Source organism: Lissotriton vulgaris, chromosome 12 (assembly GCF_964263255.1).
Source record: "Lissotriton vulgaris chromosome 12, aLisVul1.2, whole genome shotgun sequence".
NCBI lineage: Eukaryota > Metazoa > Chordata > Amphibia > Caudata > Salamandridae > Lissotriton > Lissotriton vulgaris.
The window spans coordinates 147,015,482-147,033,830 of NC_141700.1; the positions used below are offsets into that span (position 1 = coordinate 147,015,482).

At 43.5% G+C, this 18,349-nt stretch overlaps 1 protein-coding gene across 1 annotated transcript in view; it reads right to left on the reverse strand.

The window, feature by feature from the left end:
• Positions 1–4,977: 4,977 nt before the first annotated feature.
• The window catches only part of LOC147673707 (maestro heat-like repeat-containing protein family member 1), a 95,840-nt gene continuing 82,468 nt past the window's right edge, over positions 4,978–18,349 (reverse strand). The window contains exons 21-22 of the mRNA XM_086946407.1: positions 14,708–14,791; positions 4,978–5,061 (exon numbers count right to left, since the gene is read on the reverse strand). Of these exons, the coding sequence (XP_086802533.1) occupies positions 4,978–5,061; positions 14,708–14,791 (168 nt within the window). The remainder of the gene's footprint in view (positions 5,062–14,707; positions 14,792–18,349) is intronic.

An 18,349-nucleotide genomic window follows, 5' to 3' on the forward strand; every position in this document is an offset into this window, starting at 1 on the left:
GCATTGCGGAACACAGAAGCAACTTCCGCTGCAAGAAAACCAACACAAAGATGTGCAAGCACTTTGTAGACCTTAATCACACTGCTGACTCACTGAGATGGCTTATCTTAGAGACACCAAGTAACAAATCCAAACAGAACCTGTTCCAGAAGGAACAGAGGTGGATTCACAGGCTTTCTTCTGACAGGTGGGGTCTCAATGAGGACATTCCGTGGAGTGCACTGTAAGAACGACTACTATATCAACATACTATATAAACATAACACTAACCTTAGTGACTTGCCCCCTTGGCCGTTTATGGTATAAGATATATGAAACATTGATTATACATTAGTTGTTACTCTTGTGAATTGTTTTATTCAACAAAGGATCTATCCATAAACCCACCCTCCATGTAACTGCATTGTGCTCATCGAAATTGGGTCCCTTCCAAGATGGCCCTCTTGGTAACTCCCATTCACACATGACCTCCTAGGAGAATTGACCACGCCCCCAACAAATCACTCATTAAGGTGCCTGCCCGTTGTCTCGGAGCTATCCGGATCCCGGTAGGATGGGTAGGCAGACGGCGCTGACCAAGGCAGCAGGAAGTAAGTGACTCCCCCTTTAGCCGCTTCTACCCCCGCGCCGATGCGACAATTTACACCGCGCTTAGCTTCCTAGCGCTGTAACATTGTGCCCCGGAGCTTAAATATGTCCGTTTTGCTACTCGCTTAACCTTTCACATAGGTCCTACACCGTGCTTAACTCCCTAGCCCTATGATATTGCGCCCCGTAGCTGGCCATTTCACATAACAATAACATGGCAATGCGTCCGCATTACCAACAACACTTGATAACTACAAAAGCATCGAGCTAAGACCGGCGTGTGATATTGCACCTGGCAAACCACCACAGAACACTTTGGCAGAGCTTCCAACTCGTCGGCATTTGAGCGCCTTCCATGCCGTCCGGGGATTGCTATGGGAAAGCGTTTAACTGGGCAATGTGTCCAACCCTGCAACGCACTATTAAATAACGAGGACATTCCTCGAGCCCCATCATTTTATTTCCTTCAAATCGTTAACATGTACGATCTAGTTCATGGTATGTGGGCATTATAAAAGGATTTGATAACACTCTAATACGGGCACAATGAGGAGGAACTTTAATTGACCCATGTCCTCTGTTTAAGTTACTGTTGTTAGTATGATCACTACTAAGTGGTCGAAGGGACACAAAGACAGCCAAACACGATGGGCAGAGAGAGGTAGCCATAAAATGAACCCTCTTTAACATGGGGCTGCTAAGATCTGACTGTAACCTATGCAAGTTTAACCAGAGCTTATACCATTTGTTACTATGGGCTATAGTAGGGCTGGAGTCATAGCCGACCTACTTAATTTTCCCCACACCTCTGACACCATTAGGCGACTGTGTGAAAAGATGACTACTGGAAATGATTCATACAGTTTGCTGTTGTGCTTGTTCCTCCTTTTTAGCCTTAAACCCCTATGGTTCTTTCCCCTTGAAGTAAAACCTACCGGGTACTGTTGACACCTAGACACTTTGACTATTAGGTGAGTAAACATGTTACCCTGTCCACAGGTTTTAGACGGAAGATTTTCTATAATTGCTGCTGTTTTTAAACGTTACCTTTTGTTTTTAGTTAGTAGTGCGGTGCAAAGTAGCCATGTGATATGTAGTCAAATGCATACTGGTCACCAATGTTTCACTGGTATGTCACTACCTTTATGTCACTGCACCCATCACAGCACTGCGTGTTCACGGTCACCACAAGGCGTTTGTTGTAACGTAACCATGGTAATGATCTCTTTTGTCTCCATAGGCAAGAGCTGTCCCATACAGGTAGTACAACCTTTAAACTGACACTTAACTAGGTCATGTTTGTTTGAGGATAGATGTAAACCACTAGCTCCTGAAGAATCGCAGCCAGAGGGCTAAAGCGAGAAACATGTTGACCTCACGATAAAATCTGTAGCCCTGGATTGTCACGTGGAATCCTAATTTCCAGCGATCATAGGCTACCCACTGTTTTTAACTGTGACAGGGGACCACCAGAATAAATTGATCTCAGGTACCTCATGTCACATTTTAACTCACATACTTACACTCTCCGTTCCTTTCTGGCCCCTCACCCGCACTTCACCCGAGGCAGTTGGTAAAAAGATCTCCGCTAAAGAGCCCCTCTTTGAGGTGAGCCCGTGGGGCATTGCACCGCCTGCCCGACGAGGAGCAACCGTCAATGATGAAGCATGACACTCGCAAGGGTGTGTGAGGCCATTAATACCAACATATTGGATACCCAGGGAAGCCCTCCACTGAGCACTACCTTCTCTCCCCTTGTGACCGTATCTTTACTTCCTATAACTCACTAGTCTATAGGAACAGCCTAGTCTGTCTTTGCCTTACATTGTCCCTTTGGGCTCCGACTGTGGCTGGACCTTCCATTCTGAGGTTTCCTGAATGGTAAACTGAGCCCTAGGATCTTGACGTGATCCGCCCTTTCCCCCTTTTTTGATACACAGTGTTTTCTGTAATATCACGTAGTCTTTCTATACCTTTCAAGGTGTTTGATCATTCCTGCGACATGATACTGATTTGTGTTTGAATCTCGAGAATTTTTCTCATGACCTTAGGTGACTGAGTGTGATTATTCCTCCGTATGATTCGATCTTCACGTTTTCTGTTCCTGAGTTTCCGTTCGGACCCATGTCTCATTTTCTTCTTATTTCTCTCCTTTGGTCTGTTTTCTCCTCGGACCTTAATTGCTGAGTTGGAAGTTCTGTCTAGGCTTGGCGATCCACTGTTGTTGAAGTTGTTTGTATTTCGCGTTCTTTCGTCTTCATTCCTGGCCAGCTTACTTTCTGTTCCGCATAAAGCTCCTGGTTGATTTGGTCTGTTCCTGGAGGTCTCTAGATGGAGTGCTGATTTGTTCATGTTACTGTTGGTCCCTGGTTGGGGTACTAATTGTGGAGATAGCGTCGGATGAGACTGTGATGTTTTCTGACGGACTCTGGAGTTGTAAAGGCCTATTGACTCTTGATTGCATGACTTGAACAGGTTCCTGGCGGACCCAAGTTGCGGTGCTTATTATATTGGTGTAGTTGGGTGTGACCAGGTTGACTTCTGTGTTTCTCCGGTGTATTAGTGGCTTTGTGGTCTCTATGTTTCTTTTTAAGGATGCAAAAAAGTTGTCGATTTTTTCCAGGTCGTTGTTAGATGCTTGGATCATCACTATCCCAGTCTTGAAGATAGTAATGCAGAGGTCCGCTCTCAGGTTGGGTGATGCTTTTGTCATATATTTTGTACCATGAGGGATGTTAGTTGTGGATTTTATATAGAGCAACGTTGTAAAGGCAATGCGCCATTTCGCCCTTTTTCTGATGAAGAATATCATATCTTTCGTGATGACTCCTTTGGCCATGCACACAGAAGTGTCACATATTAATGTGTCAGGGTTTTTCCTCATGATGTTATGCTTAAATGTTTTGGCTGCATTCTTAGAAAAATAGGTTGGGTATTTTATGATGTAGGCATTCCCACTTATTAGTTTCAGGTAGTTTTTCTCCATATTTGTGGTTAATTAAATACCTTTTCTTCTTTTGTTGTGCTTTATATTTAATTGTGAGGACTTTTCAAGATGTCCGTCGTGATTGTATCACTTTTGTGCTGATGCCTTCCTCTGTTTCTGTAGTTTTAGTCCTCTTTCACTTCCCATGGCTTGGTTTAGACCAAGGGATAAGCTCCTTTCTTTGTTTTTGTAGTTTTGGTCCTTTTCACTTTCCATAGATTTGTTTGGACCATGGGATTTGCTCCTTTCTCCTTGCCCCTGTTAGGAGTCCTCTTTTACTTTCTCCTGTTGTAGATGGTTTACACTCTTTATATGCCCACTTTCGTTATCTATGAGTTGTTTTCCGCCATTTTGGGATCTATTTTCAATTATTTTTGGTCCTTGGTCGTACTAGACAGAAGGAACTGCACTATGCTTATGTATTTCGACTGAGTATCTGTTGCGGCCGCCATCTTAAGGTCAGGCACGCCACTTCGTGGTTTCACCTCGTCTACAGCGAAGCAACAATTCCTCGGTGATTCTCCAATGCATCATGTATCTTGAAGGCACATCATGGATCTTGTCTCTGGCCACTTCTGATGGATGCCTCTTGATATCGCCGCGATCCCTCACCTCTGCTCACTGCAGCCTCTCCTCTATTTCCATCATCGCCCTACGCCTCCGCGCTGTGCTGCTGACTTCATTCCATTCCGGTTCCTACTTTGCAGCCTCTCCAGCCGCCTCGTGTCCACCGTTCCACGGTTCCAAGTTGGCGCGCTCTCCCGCCTCACTCCGTATCGCGAAGCTGGTCCGGCTCCACGTCGTTCCTCCGCTCCTCCGCACCTCGGACCCCCAACTCGTTGATCTCGTCGCTGGACCTATGTCTCCGCATCACGTGCTTCTCGCTGAGTTCCGGTAAGCCGCTTCGCCCCTGTGGCAGATTCCTGATCGTTTCAGTCGCCGCAGGGCTCTCATGCCTCAAGGGTCGCCGCTGGGCTCTCACGCCTGTTCACATTCCGAGAGTTTGCACAAGAGCATTTGCAATGCAAACATGTTAAACAGTAAGATTTACATTACAAATAGTAAGCAATTTAAAATTCACCATGGCTGTACAGTGACTATTCCACAACTGCTTAATATTGCTCAAGTTATTATGAACTAACATGTCATGGATGATATTGGTGAATGATTTGATGTAGGAGCACCAGACCAGGGGGAAGTAGTACTTTGTTATCATTCGAAGTGATCCTCAGCCATACTCCTGAGATGCAGTTGTCGTCCTTCGCCAAATCACAAAAGTCAAATCTTCATGTTTCTCTATGGCTGGTGTAGCTTTACTGTTCAATGATTTCTAATGGTTCTCTGGATGTCCTCTGGTGGGATATTGTGTTTCAGCAATGAATGTTTATGAGAAAGGGAGATGGTTAGGGATCCTCAATACATTTTGTCAGTGGTATCAGTCGCAGTGGTCGAATCAAAGGCCAAAGAAATGGTAAGTAGGTTGAAACCTGAAAGTTGAAAAGAACAAGGTCAGATAGGTCAAGTAGGCAATTGCCCATCCTCACAGTCCAGCAAGCAATGGAGGCACCAGGAGCTCATAAGATATATTTTGCTCTGTGTTCAACTTTGGCTTGCAAAGAATTTGAATAACGTTAACCAAGGTGATGGGGGAGTCAGCACTGAAGAGATTGTGACTCTTCAAACACGACAAGAGGTAAGGCAGTTTATAAAAATGTGCTGCCATACAATATTGTACAGGTAATCAATTGGGGGGAGTGAGAGATAGGATCCTTTCAGACTCCATTGAATTGCGTTTCATCAAAAAGGGGGAAAGGATCACTTGTCCTGCGAAAAACTCAGGTCTGCAGGTTGGCAACTGGGTGTCTCCCAATAAAATGACCCTCATACACGTGTGTTTCTCTCTTGTTTGTTTTCGTTAGCGGTATATGAGGTGTCCCTGCTTGTATCACACGTGCGTGCGTAATCACAGGGTCAAGTCATTTGTGTGCACTCTCCACCAGGAGGTTTTACCTTAAGTTTTAAGGCAGTAGTGATCGTGGAAAAAAGTGATTAGGATGGTGATAAGTGGTTTAAAAAATAGTCCAGATATCCAAGAACGAAAAATTTATTAAATTTGGAATCGGGCTATTGTTAAAAAGAGGTAAGTTCGTGCAGCTCTGGAATTTGTTATGAATTCTAGCGCACTTAATGGTCTGCTAAAATGGTCGACATGTTTTAGCTATAGGCGACAATTTGTCAGACAGCTTTCTTCAGGACCAGGGAGTGAAAGTGATAAAGAATAAGTGAAGGAATAGGTAAATTTTAACCTGATTCTTCAAGTGTTGAGAGGTCTCATTGTACCTGTAAATGAAAAACATACACACAAAATACAAACCAAATGGGAGAATAGGGGAAGGGGGAGAAAAGAACTTGGTAAGGTACAAATATGTACACATTCAAAATCGCTTGATTTCGAATAAAGAAACTGTAAAATGGCAATACTTAGCGCAGAATCACTCATTTCAGGCGTCACCTCATCCATTCTCATGCCTCATCAGCGTGAGGTGATTATGCTATACTGTTCATTGGTGCTCATAACTGTAACCGGTAATTGGTGTTTATAACATTTCTCATGGTGGAATTCACATGCTTATTTTAGGGCACGTCGTGCTCTTAATATGGTGTAATAGAGTGTTTCAAGTGCTCGTGGTGGCTTTCTTGTTATATTAATTGTGAATACATGATTTTCATAAGTCACGTGCACGGTGGGTTATCGATGCAGAAACAACACTCTTTTCCTGCTCTTTAAATTCTAGCGGGGACAGTGGTCTAGAGTCCGTGGTCGATGTCGGATATGGTGTAAGTCCCTATCTGGTTCGAGAGGTTGTGCCTACCTTTTTAATTGTAGCTAGTAGCCTCATCGGGGGAAGGGGATTCTATGAGGACGGTAGCGCTGGGGAGGAGTAAAACATACGTTAGTACAGACAGATTTTACTTGCGCTTTTGGTCTCGCAATTGAGCGGAGTCTTCGTCTTCTACCTTGCGCCTTAACGTCCTCGTCTGCAGCATGTGCTGTCTCTGCCTCCAACCACCCGGAAATGGTTGGTGTTGGAGGGGCGGATGTTTTAAGCAGTAAAGTATGGAAATGGAAGAAATCTTCGCAATGTTGCGAGAAATGTTAAGAATGTTTCGAGATAATAACCAATATGACTGATTTAATTTGTGTAATAGTGGTTTATCAAATTTGTGGGCATTAGGGGATTTTAGTGAATCACCGGTGACCTTTTATGGTTTATTACGGTCAGGGGCAAATCGGAAAGTGATCTGTATTTACTAAAGACAGACATTTGCCCAAAAAGAGAGATGAGGAATGGGGTAGACAAGTAGTGATTTTCTCATTTGTTGAGAGCAAGCCAAGGGACAGAATCATTGAGTCCTAGAGTGTCTGTTTTCAGTCTATGCACCCAGCGTTGTTCTTTTTCGAACAGGATTTTTTGGGCATTCCTGTCGACAGTTTCAAGAGTCTCTAGGATGACCCATTGCAGATCTTTGGCCGTATGCCCCAAGTCTATGAAGTGTGATGACATTTTCGTTGTTGTTCTTTTACAATTGACATTACTCCGATGTTCATACATCCGTTGTTTGGCCTTGCGGCAAGTCATGCCAATGTACTTCATTTGGCATGGACATGTAATCATGTATATAACATGACTAGTGTTGCAGTTGGTATGTTTCTTTAATTTCCATGTTAGATCAGGGAGTAGTTGTAGTTCTTTGGTAGGTTTTGTAGTTTCACAAGCTAGGCAAGAACCACAGGGATAGTGTCCTGTTATCGGAGTACTGTTCCATAATCCTTGATGTTCTTTTTTCTTTTTAGGAGGGGGTCTTGTATGTACCAATAGATCTTTGAGATTTCTGCTTCTCTTGTTGGCAAAACGGGGTTTTGGCCAGTCAAGGTTGTTTGAAGTAATTATTTTCCAGTTTTTATTAATTATCTTCTTAACCTTGTTTGTGACTGGGCTATAGGTGGTGACGCATGTTGTTCTGTCATCCTGTGGCTTAGGGTGTGTTTCTAAAAGCACTTCTCTTGGCTGGTTTTGTGCACGTTTTTTGCAAGAGGAGATTATCTTTCTGGGATATTCTCTTGCTGTGAGTTTGCCACAAAGATCATTTGCTTGATCCTTGTAATCACTTGTGGAGTTACAATTTCTCCTAAGACGGAGAAATTGGCTATAAGGGAGGTTCTCCCTTAAAGGTCGGGGGTGGAAACTTTTGAAGGATAGCAAACTGTTCTTGGCTGTAGGCTTGAAAAATGTTTTAGTATGTAAGGTGTTGTCCTTCGCAAAGATGGTTATGTCTAGGAAGTCTAGTGTTCCTTTGTTGGCAGTGTACGTAAAGTTCAAGCAATCATCTTGGTCATTAAGCCATCGGTGGAAGTAGTCCAGGGTTTGCTCATCTCCTTTCCAAATCAATATGATATCGTCTATGTATCTTTTCCAACAGACGATCTTATCAAGGAAAGGGTTAATTTAGTTTTGAATGAACTTTTTCTCAAAATTACTCACGTACAGCCCTGCCACGCTGGGGGCAAAGGTGCTGCCCATCGAAGTTCCATGACGTTGGAGAAAGAGGGTATCTTTGTACATGAAGAAGTTCTCCATCAGAGCCAATCTGCAACATTCAAGCACAAAGTGTCTTGGGGTTTTGTATGGCCATTCTGTACTGAAAAGTATGCTCTCTAAAATGTTCAATGTTTTCTGTTGTGGTAGGCTAGTGTAGAGGCTCTCTACATCTAGCCCCACCAGGAGCATAGAGTCTTCAGAGTATGTAAAGGATTTGAGTAGGTTCAGAAGATCTCTCGTATCTTTGAGGTATGTGGGTGTTTTTTGAACTAAGGGCCTTAAAAACTGGTCTGCAAATTCGGATAGTGGTTCCAAGAGTGAATTAATTCCAGAGACGATTGGTCGTCCTGGGGGTGGTATTCTCCCTTTGTGGGTTTTTGGAAGGGAGTAAAAGTACGGTATTATGGGTGACTTGGTTACCAGGTAATCCGCTTCTTTTTTAGATAGCCAGTTATTAGCCTCTGCTTCCTCAATCATGAGTGATATGGTCCTTTGTAGACGTGCAGTAGGGTCTGTGGTGAGGACTTCATAGAATTTTGTGTCAGCCAATAGATCAGTGCATTGTTTATCGTATCCTTCTGTAGTGAGGAGAACTATCCCTCCCCCCTTATCAGCCGGTTTGATCACTAGTTCTTTGTCATTCCGTAGATCTGTTAGGGCCAATTGTTCCGCTTTGGTGATGTTTTGAAAGACCTTTTGCGGTTGTTGGTTCAGGTCATCTAATTCCTTCATTATGGCCTGTTCAAATGTACAGATTGCGATAGGTACTTGGGAATTCAGGGGACAGAATGTGGATTTGTTTCTCAAAGTTGTATCACCTTCTTCGGGTGGTGGTGTTGCATCCTTGAAGAAGGCTTTCAATTTTAGAGTGCGACAGAAATGTGCTATTTCATATTTCGTTCTGAAAATGTCTGTTTTGGGAGTTGGAACATATCCAAGTCCTTTATTTAGGACGCTTACTTGTTCATTTGTGAGGGTTTTCTCGGTCAAGTTGACGATGAGGTCGTTGGATTGAGGCCTGTTTTCGCCTTGGTTACACTTCTGGTCTCCACCTGTCTTGTTTGGTCTGACCAGGTTACTCCTTTTTGTTTTGGTCGGCGGCTGTTTCGGCCATTCCCTAAAAAAGGAACCCCTTGTTGGTAATTGTGTCCACCTTGTGTCTGCATTTGGTGGTTTAGAGGTAATTGAAAATAGGGATTGGGCCAACCTTGGAACATTGGGTTGAAGGGATGGAAGGGCATTCCTTGTCCATTGTTTTGGTAATATGGGGGGCGTCCTGTGGTGTTGTAGCCTCTCCTATATCCTCTTTTATTCCGGAAATTGTTTCTTCCTCGATTTGGCTGTTCGTCTCCACTGTGGTCTGAACCATCATTGGATGAGGCACTACTTAAATCTGAATTTGTAGTGTTTTCGTTGGGTTTGTAATCTTTACTGCTGTAAGGATGGATTCTTTCTAACGAGAACCTCTTGAGTTCTTTCGCTAGTTTTTGTAATTTGGTTTGAATTAAGTATTCTTGACTTTCTTTCATCTCTTTGTTAATTTCCTCCAAACGATTTTTATAGATGGTTATGTTGATGGTGTTGTTCAATTTTGTTTTAAGAATTTCTATTTTTACTGTTAGTTCATTTGTTAGTCTGGTGGCTGTCTTTATTATCAGGACTAGATAGTCTCTAGTGCACTTCCAGGAGATGGCGGACCAGTCTTTCCTGAAAGCGAGATCTTTGAGAAAAATCCGGGGTGCATTTGATACCCATAGTCCTCTTGGTGCTGCATTTACCCGAAGGTATTCTGTCATGATTATTCCGTGCACGGCCGTGCGTACTTGTTCTTTCTTGGCTTCGCTTAGCTCGTCCCATTCAGCTGTTGAAGATAGAGTTTGGGTGAGGTCACCTTCCATGAGTAGTGGTGGTCTGGCAAGTATTTCGTCAAAGTCCTCAGAGGTGTAACTGAGTCCAAAGCTATCCGCCATGATGGATTCTCTAGGCAGGATAGATGATTTGAATGTGTATTCGAATCTTTGTTTTGTGCTCCCACAGCTGTGCGCTGCTAGATACAGGTAATCAATTGGGGGGAGTGAGAGATAGGATCCTTTCAGACTCCATTGAATTGCGTTTCATCAAAAAGTGGGAAAGGATCACTTGTCCTGCGAAAAACTCAGGTCTGCAGGTTGGCAACTGGGTGTCTCCCAATAAAATGACGCTCAATTGCGAGACCAAAAGCGCAAGTAAAATCTGTCTGTACTAACGTATGTTTTACTCCTCTCCAGCGCTACCGTCCTCATAGAATCCCCTTCCCCCGATGAGGCTACTAGCTACAATTAAAGAGGTAGGCACAACCTCTCGAACCAGATAGGGACTCACACCATATCCGACATCGACCACGGACTCTAGACCACTGTCCCCGCTAGAATTTAAAGAGCAGGAAAAGAGTGTTGTTTCTGCATCGATAACCCACTGTGCACGTGACTTATGAAAATCATGTATTCACAATGAATGTAACAAGAAAGCCACCACGACCACTTGAAACACTCTATTACACCATATTAAGAGCACGACGTGCCCTAAAATAAGCATGTGAATTCCACCATGAGAAATGTTATAAACACCAATTACCGGTTACAGTTATGAGCACCAATGAACAGTATAGCATAATCACCTCACGCTGATGAGGCATGAGAATGGATGAGTTGACGCCTGAAATGAGAGTGATTCTGCGCTAAGTATTGCCATTTTACAGTTTCTTTATTCGAAATCAAGCGATTTTGAATGTGTACATATTTGTACCTTACCAAGTTCTTTTCTCCCCCTTCCCCTATTCTCCCATTTGGTTTGTATTTTGTGTGTATGTTTTTCATATACAGGTACAATGAGACCTCTCAACACTTGAAGAATCAGGTTAAAATTTACCTATTCCTTCACTTATTCTTTATCACTTTCACTCCCTGGTCCTGAAGAAAGCTGTCTGACAAATTGTCGCCTATAGCTGAAACATGTCGACCATTTTAGCAGACCATTAAGTGCGCTAGAATTCATAACAAATTCCAGAGCTGCACGAACTTACCTCTTTTTAACAATAGCCCGATTCCAAATGTAATAAATTTTTCGTTCTTGGATATCTGGACTATTTTTTAAACCACTTATCACCATCCTAATCACTTTTTTCCACGATCACTACTGCCTTAAAACTTAAGGTAAAACCTCCTGGTGGAGGGTGCACACAAATGACTTGACCCTGTGATTACGCACGCACGTGTGATACAAGCGGGGACACCTCATATACCGCTAACGAAAACAAACAAGAGAGATACACACGTGTATGAGGGTCATTTTATTGGGAGACACCCAGTTGCCAACCTGCAGACCTGAGTTTTTCGCAGGACAAGTGATCCTTTCCCCCTTTTTGATGAAATACAATATTGTACTCCAGCAGGTGCCTCTTGCTTCTCCAGTGTCACACCCTGTTGTTTTGGAATCATACAGATTATTTTTAACAATGTGAAACAGGCCTGATAAATGTCAGTCCTAGGGGTTGATTACAATCTCGGTCGAAATGGAAGCTTTCCGACCGAGATGGTTGGTTTCACTATTGACCCCCTAAATACAATTTCGGTTGTCGGAAATGAAACTGGCCAGTCATTCCAGCTGGCTTCCAACAGGCTCAAGGAGCCCTTCGGCCTGTCGGAGTCTGTCCCGTAATTCATATGGATGCATTTTTATACTGTCCATATTATGATTAGGGTTCCCTGATTTCCGCTTTGTCTGCTTTTTACAGATAAACACAGACAGAAAACACTGTCTCCCCTGTCTGTATTTATTTTTGAAAGTTGAAAAATACAGATAATTTAGCTTCTTTTGAGTGATTCATCATGCTGAGATTAATCACTTTCAGGCCAGTAGCTGTACATAATGACAGGGAGCTACAAAACTCAATGATATGTCCTTTAATTACTGCATATCTCAACATGTATATGTGTTATTACACTATTTCTTTAGTGTGGGTTTATTATGTTTATATTTTTTACTGTGTAATGTGCTAGAACCTGACAGGCATTTAAGTATGAGGCCACATTTATCTGTTAAATAAATGCAGAAATACACGAGTTATTACCTCATCTATTTAAACAACACAAATTAAATATGGATAAATACCAATCAGCTGGCCAAAAAATAAATATGGACAAATACAGACGGAAATGTTCAAATAATAAATACCATAAAACCGTGAGACCTAATTATGATGCAGGATTTCCGGGGCATACTTTCCATGCCAGCTTCCGACATGGAAAGCCTGTTGGAAAGCGTGTTTGGGGGTCTCTAGCTGGGCCCCTTCTGTTGCGGCCTCCGGTTGGGGTCCAATGGGGCACTTTGATCCCAGCACTGTGTGGCAGGCACCTTGAGGTGCCTGCCACAAGGTGCCGGGAGGAACACGGCCTCCCATTTCTCTATGGGAGCTTGTGCAACAGCTGATTTATAGCCACAACACATGCTCTCATCCGGAAATGTAAGTATGTGACCGCACCATGTGTGGTTGCATCATAATTAGGCGGTCGGGACTGCCAACTAGAGGTCAGTCGGTCCATGTTTCCATGACAGTGTTGGGCGGACTCAAGGGGGCAGATAACGATGCTTACTCATGGCCCCCCCCTTGCATCTGTACCACATTTGCAGAATTATTTTGCTCTTCTGTGCAATCACAAAGCATCCATAGAGGAATTACAGCCACTCTCTTGGTGGCTCTATTCTCACATGATGAATCTCTGAATTGGTAAAGTAGTTCTCTTCTAAAAGGTTTTACACCCAGTCTTCCCCAAAATAGAGGTGTTTCTTTTATGATGATGAGTGCTTTGGACAACCCTACCCCGAAATCTCTCCTCCTCCAGCACCAATAGGATGTGATCGCTCAGTCTTGCTAGTTCCATTGTTGGTTACATATTTCCCTAGGCTCTTGAAAACCTATGTATTTCGTTCCTTTTCAACCCTCATAACTGTAATGTAATTTAAAACAGTAACCAAAGGCCTTACATTATAAGTGGCTCTGGAATTATGAGACTAAGAAGGGCCGATTGTACTCTTGAACGTCTAGTACAAGAATATTGTGGTACAGTAATACTGTGGACAAAATATCGAGGGACAAAATATTAAAGGGTAAATGCACAAAGGGACATATGCATTTGCCATTCTTAACTCCAAATAAATAAAGATATATGTATATGTATTTTGGTCCCCCTAAGTTGAATTAGGTACAGAAAAGCGTTACATACTTACCTTTTGATATTTTGTCTGTTGATTTTTTTATCAATGATATTAGTGTCCCACAATATTGTTATTCATGAGACACATAGGAAGGCCAAATTATGGAACACAATGCAAATTATGCAGCATAATGTAGTACATTCTGTGACAATACTTTTTTGCTGTTTTATCAAATATTAATGTTGTTCTCGCAAAATGTTTTGCCTCTCTAGTACCAGTATAACACATGGGTGATAAATTCAGGTGAGTAGTTAACGTTTGCCACAGAGCAACACCATGTGTAATTTGATTCTTCTAAACTAGCAAAACATTTATTTGTAAACAAATGTAAACTATGTAGCATAGGGTGGATTGTTTGGTAAGTATAGTAAACCCATTATTGTATGGAAGAAGTGCCTTGGGACCCTCACGGGTGACAAGCAGCTCTCTACAGATCCACCCTACATTTACATTACATTCCAGTGACCCCCATCGATAAGTGATGGTTTGTTGTGTGATCCTTTTAGTCTGATAGTACTCACACTCTCACATTGACAGGAAAAAAGCATCAAAATCTTACCTCACCCTACTTAGAAAGTATGAACTCGCACAACCTGAGAGTGCTTTTCATCATTTTGATCATGTCCTCAAGCTGGTAGATAGAGAGAATGGAAACAAGAAGGCTATTTAGACATGACAACATGTATAACAGTTGACTTATTTTTCTCAAAAAATGCAAATAGTGGGCATTGCCAGTAAATGGTTGACCCCAAGGAATAGGAGCTTTTTTCTCCATTAATTAAAGCCAAGGCCAGCCAAATTCTTTGTCTAGTCTAGAAGCGAGGATAGAAAAAGCTAAATTTGCTCCTATTGTGAAAGGGAATTTTTAGCCCATAGATCCTTGCTCGCCCACAAATTGGATCAACCCCAGTGTATTTTGTTTTGCAGAAGAGGTTAGTCTTGTAGTCAGAAGGGTAATTGTTTTAAATAATCTATTTTTCCTTTAGGAGATAAATTCCACCTCTGTACATTTACACTATGCACTAAAACCAGTTTTGAAGTTAAGAATTCAGCTCTAGCTCTCTAAGGGTACCAGTGGATGAGAGACGGATTGAGTTGCTACACCATTCACTCCTTGTTAATAACGTAAAGAATTCCTTGATTTTCTGAGAATGGAGTATAGTTTCCATGGGAAGTTATTCGTGTGATATCATGTGGATGTACTTTGTTTGTGAAGATGGTATGGAAGAAACAGAATTTGAGAGAGAAGGCACATGAACATGATGGTATTGTAACTCACATGTTTCTCAGGTGAAAAGTTGGGGATCTGGAAGTCGTCCCTGTATTCTGGTAGTGGTACTTCTTCAAGCAGATTGTCTGGATCCTGAAAATATAATATAAAAGATCAGCATTACCAAGACCGTTGTAAACAAATATAGACTGTCATGAGTCTTGAAGATGAAATTCATGAAAGGCTGCACACCTCAAGCAAATAAAAAACACATGTACAAGAAACAGCATACTATGTTCACTCCTATTTTCGCATTTCACATCCTTAGCACCTTGTACTCATCACCTAAAAGCAGAACATATGTGTGAGTGAAATATTGCTTTTGTGAGAAATGGATCAAACATGCAGTAACAGTGAATAATAGTGATTTGGCAGTGTATACGTGTGCTGCTACCATACGTGCTCACTCTGCTCTTTACCTAAGAAATCTTGTATGGCTCTTTCAAAACAATACAGTTTCTACCTAATCTGATAAATACCATCCTGGCTCCCAAAGGGTTCGCCTACCATTGACAGATCACTCACCTCCACTACATTGTAAAGAAATCAAGAAAGAAATTACTGGGGGGCGTGGCCAAGCAGCCTTAAATGGGAGCCGCATTTTGAGCGAGCTACATGCCAGCTCCTAGAACCTTGCTGAATCCGAACCTTAGGTGACCTATTTTCAGTTGCAGGCACCAGTGCAGTGGCCCTATAATCACCCCCTTTGGCCCACCCGAACCTATCCAGGGAGCCCTGGATGGGAGAGCCAATTTCTGCAATCGACGACCTGTAGATGGGCCTGCCAGAGGCAAACACCACCTGGAGCTGTGAACCCACAGTGGCAAACCCTCTCTGTATCGACTCCTGGAGCGTGAGAGGAAGAGAAGACAGGCTCGTGGCTGAGGTGTGGCACATTGCTGCTTTCACTTCCAGGTGGTGGCCCGTAACAATGTAACGGGCACCTTAGAGTGGAGGAGATGGACTGGTTACCACACATGGCTAGGACTGAAACTGCAGCCTGGTTGAGCCAACTATGGGGCAACCTTTTCTTGGATGCAAACATCCATGTGGTGCCCACTACACTTGTCCCCTTTGGCCAACCTAAGCCCATGTAGGGAGTCGGGGATGAGAGAAACTTATGAGGCAAACAACGACCTGCCGGGAGATGGACATTCCGCCAACAGACACAACCTGGAGCTACAATCTCACTGCAGCGACTTACCTCTACCTCTGCATTGACTCTTGACTCTCAATGGAGAGGATACAGCCAAATGGGAGGGGAGTGGTAGGGACCACCTTTCATTTTAAGCAACCCCCCATGGGCTTGTGACAGCCCAGCTGATTTGGTGGCCCAGAGTAGAAAAGAGGGGGTGGGCAACATGAGAGAAATTCCCCACAGAATACTTCAGAACCTGCATCATGGATTGTGAGCTATCCTCCTACTTCATTCTGGAAAGGGTGCACAGGGCACTGCCCCTAAGGCCACAGCCAGGAAGACCGCCTAGAGGCATTACCATCAGTATACTATACCTTATGGACAGACTATATCCTGCGGCAGGCACAACAACGTCCATTGCACCAACGCTCTGACCCGATTACACAGGTAAAGTGCAGCCCCTTCTTACATCTTTCTTAGAGGTTAAGTGAAAAGTTAGGGCTAAGGACATTCAATATATGCTGATGTACCCTGCCAAACTGAAAGTAATGTATCAGTGGAGAACCATTTTGTTTAAGAGTCCGGAAGAGCTCTGGGACTGAGCGGCGGAGAGGAAATAACTGCCCATATCAACTAAGGAGCCAATGACAATTTGGGAGGCCGAAGGGGGTCAACCATCCCACTCTAGGAGGAAACTCAGCAGACTGATAGGAGGCCAACTGTGGTCACAACTGGAGGACAGACATAGGGCATCCTCCTCAGAGAGCTCTGGTGATCATGGGGGAGGGGACGCTACCAGTGGATGATGAGATGTTATTCAGTGGTATAGAGTTTGGTCCCTTTCCTTCCTTTCTTCCATGTAGAGCTACAAGTTTATTCTCATTCACTGACAAAGAAGAGACACATTGCATCTGTAAAGAGGGGCTGTCTTGGGGCAAATCACTCCCTGCTACACAAGACTATGGTGATTACTTTATTTTGATAGAGTACTATGTTGTATGGTATGTTGTTCCTATTCAGGTTGCTTGTTTTTGGGGCAACAGATGCTTCCTCTTTAGTTAGGTCACAATACTACGTCTCATGCAAGACACATTGCACAGGCCTTAGTCAAACGGGCTCTTTTTAGTCTCTATTTATTTACAGCACTATTAGAAAGTAGACATTGCACTTACTGCTTTTTGTGCGTGACAGCCCGTCTCTAATATACGTCTGGGGTGGGTGACAGCGACACTTTGTGCATTCAAGCAAGACCGCCACAACACATAAAGGATAGATGGATCTGAGTACCCATCTAAATATATCTGCATTCTGATGGTCTTGCTTGGGCGGGGTGGAAGGGAGGGTCTAACACGTCACTTGAATAGGCAGCGTCCTGTCTTCACAAAAAGGACAGATTATCCCTGATGGACAGGACTGAGTTGAAAGGAGAACCTATGCACTTCAGAGGGCTGCTTTGAAGTCACACCCTCAGATCAAAGGCACTTTTGGGTATAAGTACTGGGTCTTTGACCCCCACCCCGAAAATCAGACACTTCTAGATCTTGAACTGAATCTATCAGAAGGACTGTTGTGGTGCTGAAATGACTCATTTTTAGACTGCAAGCTTGAAAGGCCTGCTTCTATCTTGCGTTGCCCTGCTGTCTCTGCCTTACCGCCAAGTGATCTCCAGGTGCTTGTGGCTTGCCTCCTGTTGCTTGAAACTCAGGGATATCAAAGTCCTTACCCCTGCTCCTGTGCCTTAACTTACTGAAAGTGGTCCGGTTAGAGGCTACACGCAGGTATCGAACGGGTGCCAGGCGTTGCGGGCGGTGTGCCATTATTGCCTCCACCCCCTCCCAAGACCTAGTAAATTGTAAAAAAAAATTGATACTTGTATAGCGCACTACTCACCCGCAAGGGTTTCAAGGCGCTTGTACGAATACCGCTGTGGAACCCATCCTGGCTTTCCCTGTGAGGCATCCACTCCTGGGCACCCCCAAGGTGGAGGCCAGGCATCCTTAGCGTTGTGGGGGCCGTTGTGGAGATTAAGCAAGCTATTGCCCAGAGTTGGACTCTATGATTGGAATAGGCACCGAGGCGAGAATGATCAGGTCCGTGGAATTTTGAGCCCAAGACCCACCGAGGCAGGGAATTGAACTCTGGTCCTGGGCTAGACCTCTGCATCAGGGTCTGCCGCTCTAACCATTGAGCCACACTTCTAGTGGATCTTTTATTTTTCAAACTATACAGGTTCCTCTGATTATGAGGTAATTTTCCCACAACTTGTTGGTTTGTTCATTTTGCACCTTTTTTTACACTGATTTTTACCTTTCACGTGGGGTGGGCCTTAGCGTGCCCATACAGCTGAGGTACACTCCCCATGGTCCTGACAAATGCCCAGTAAATCACACATCAAGGGCAGAAACATGTTGACCCCACTTTAAGTGGAAATAGCCAAACAATTAACTTGGTAGTTTCCTAAACACATTGCTTTTAATATGTCAGATTGGCCACAGAATAAAGTTTTTATGTGA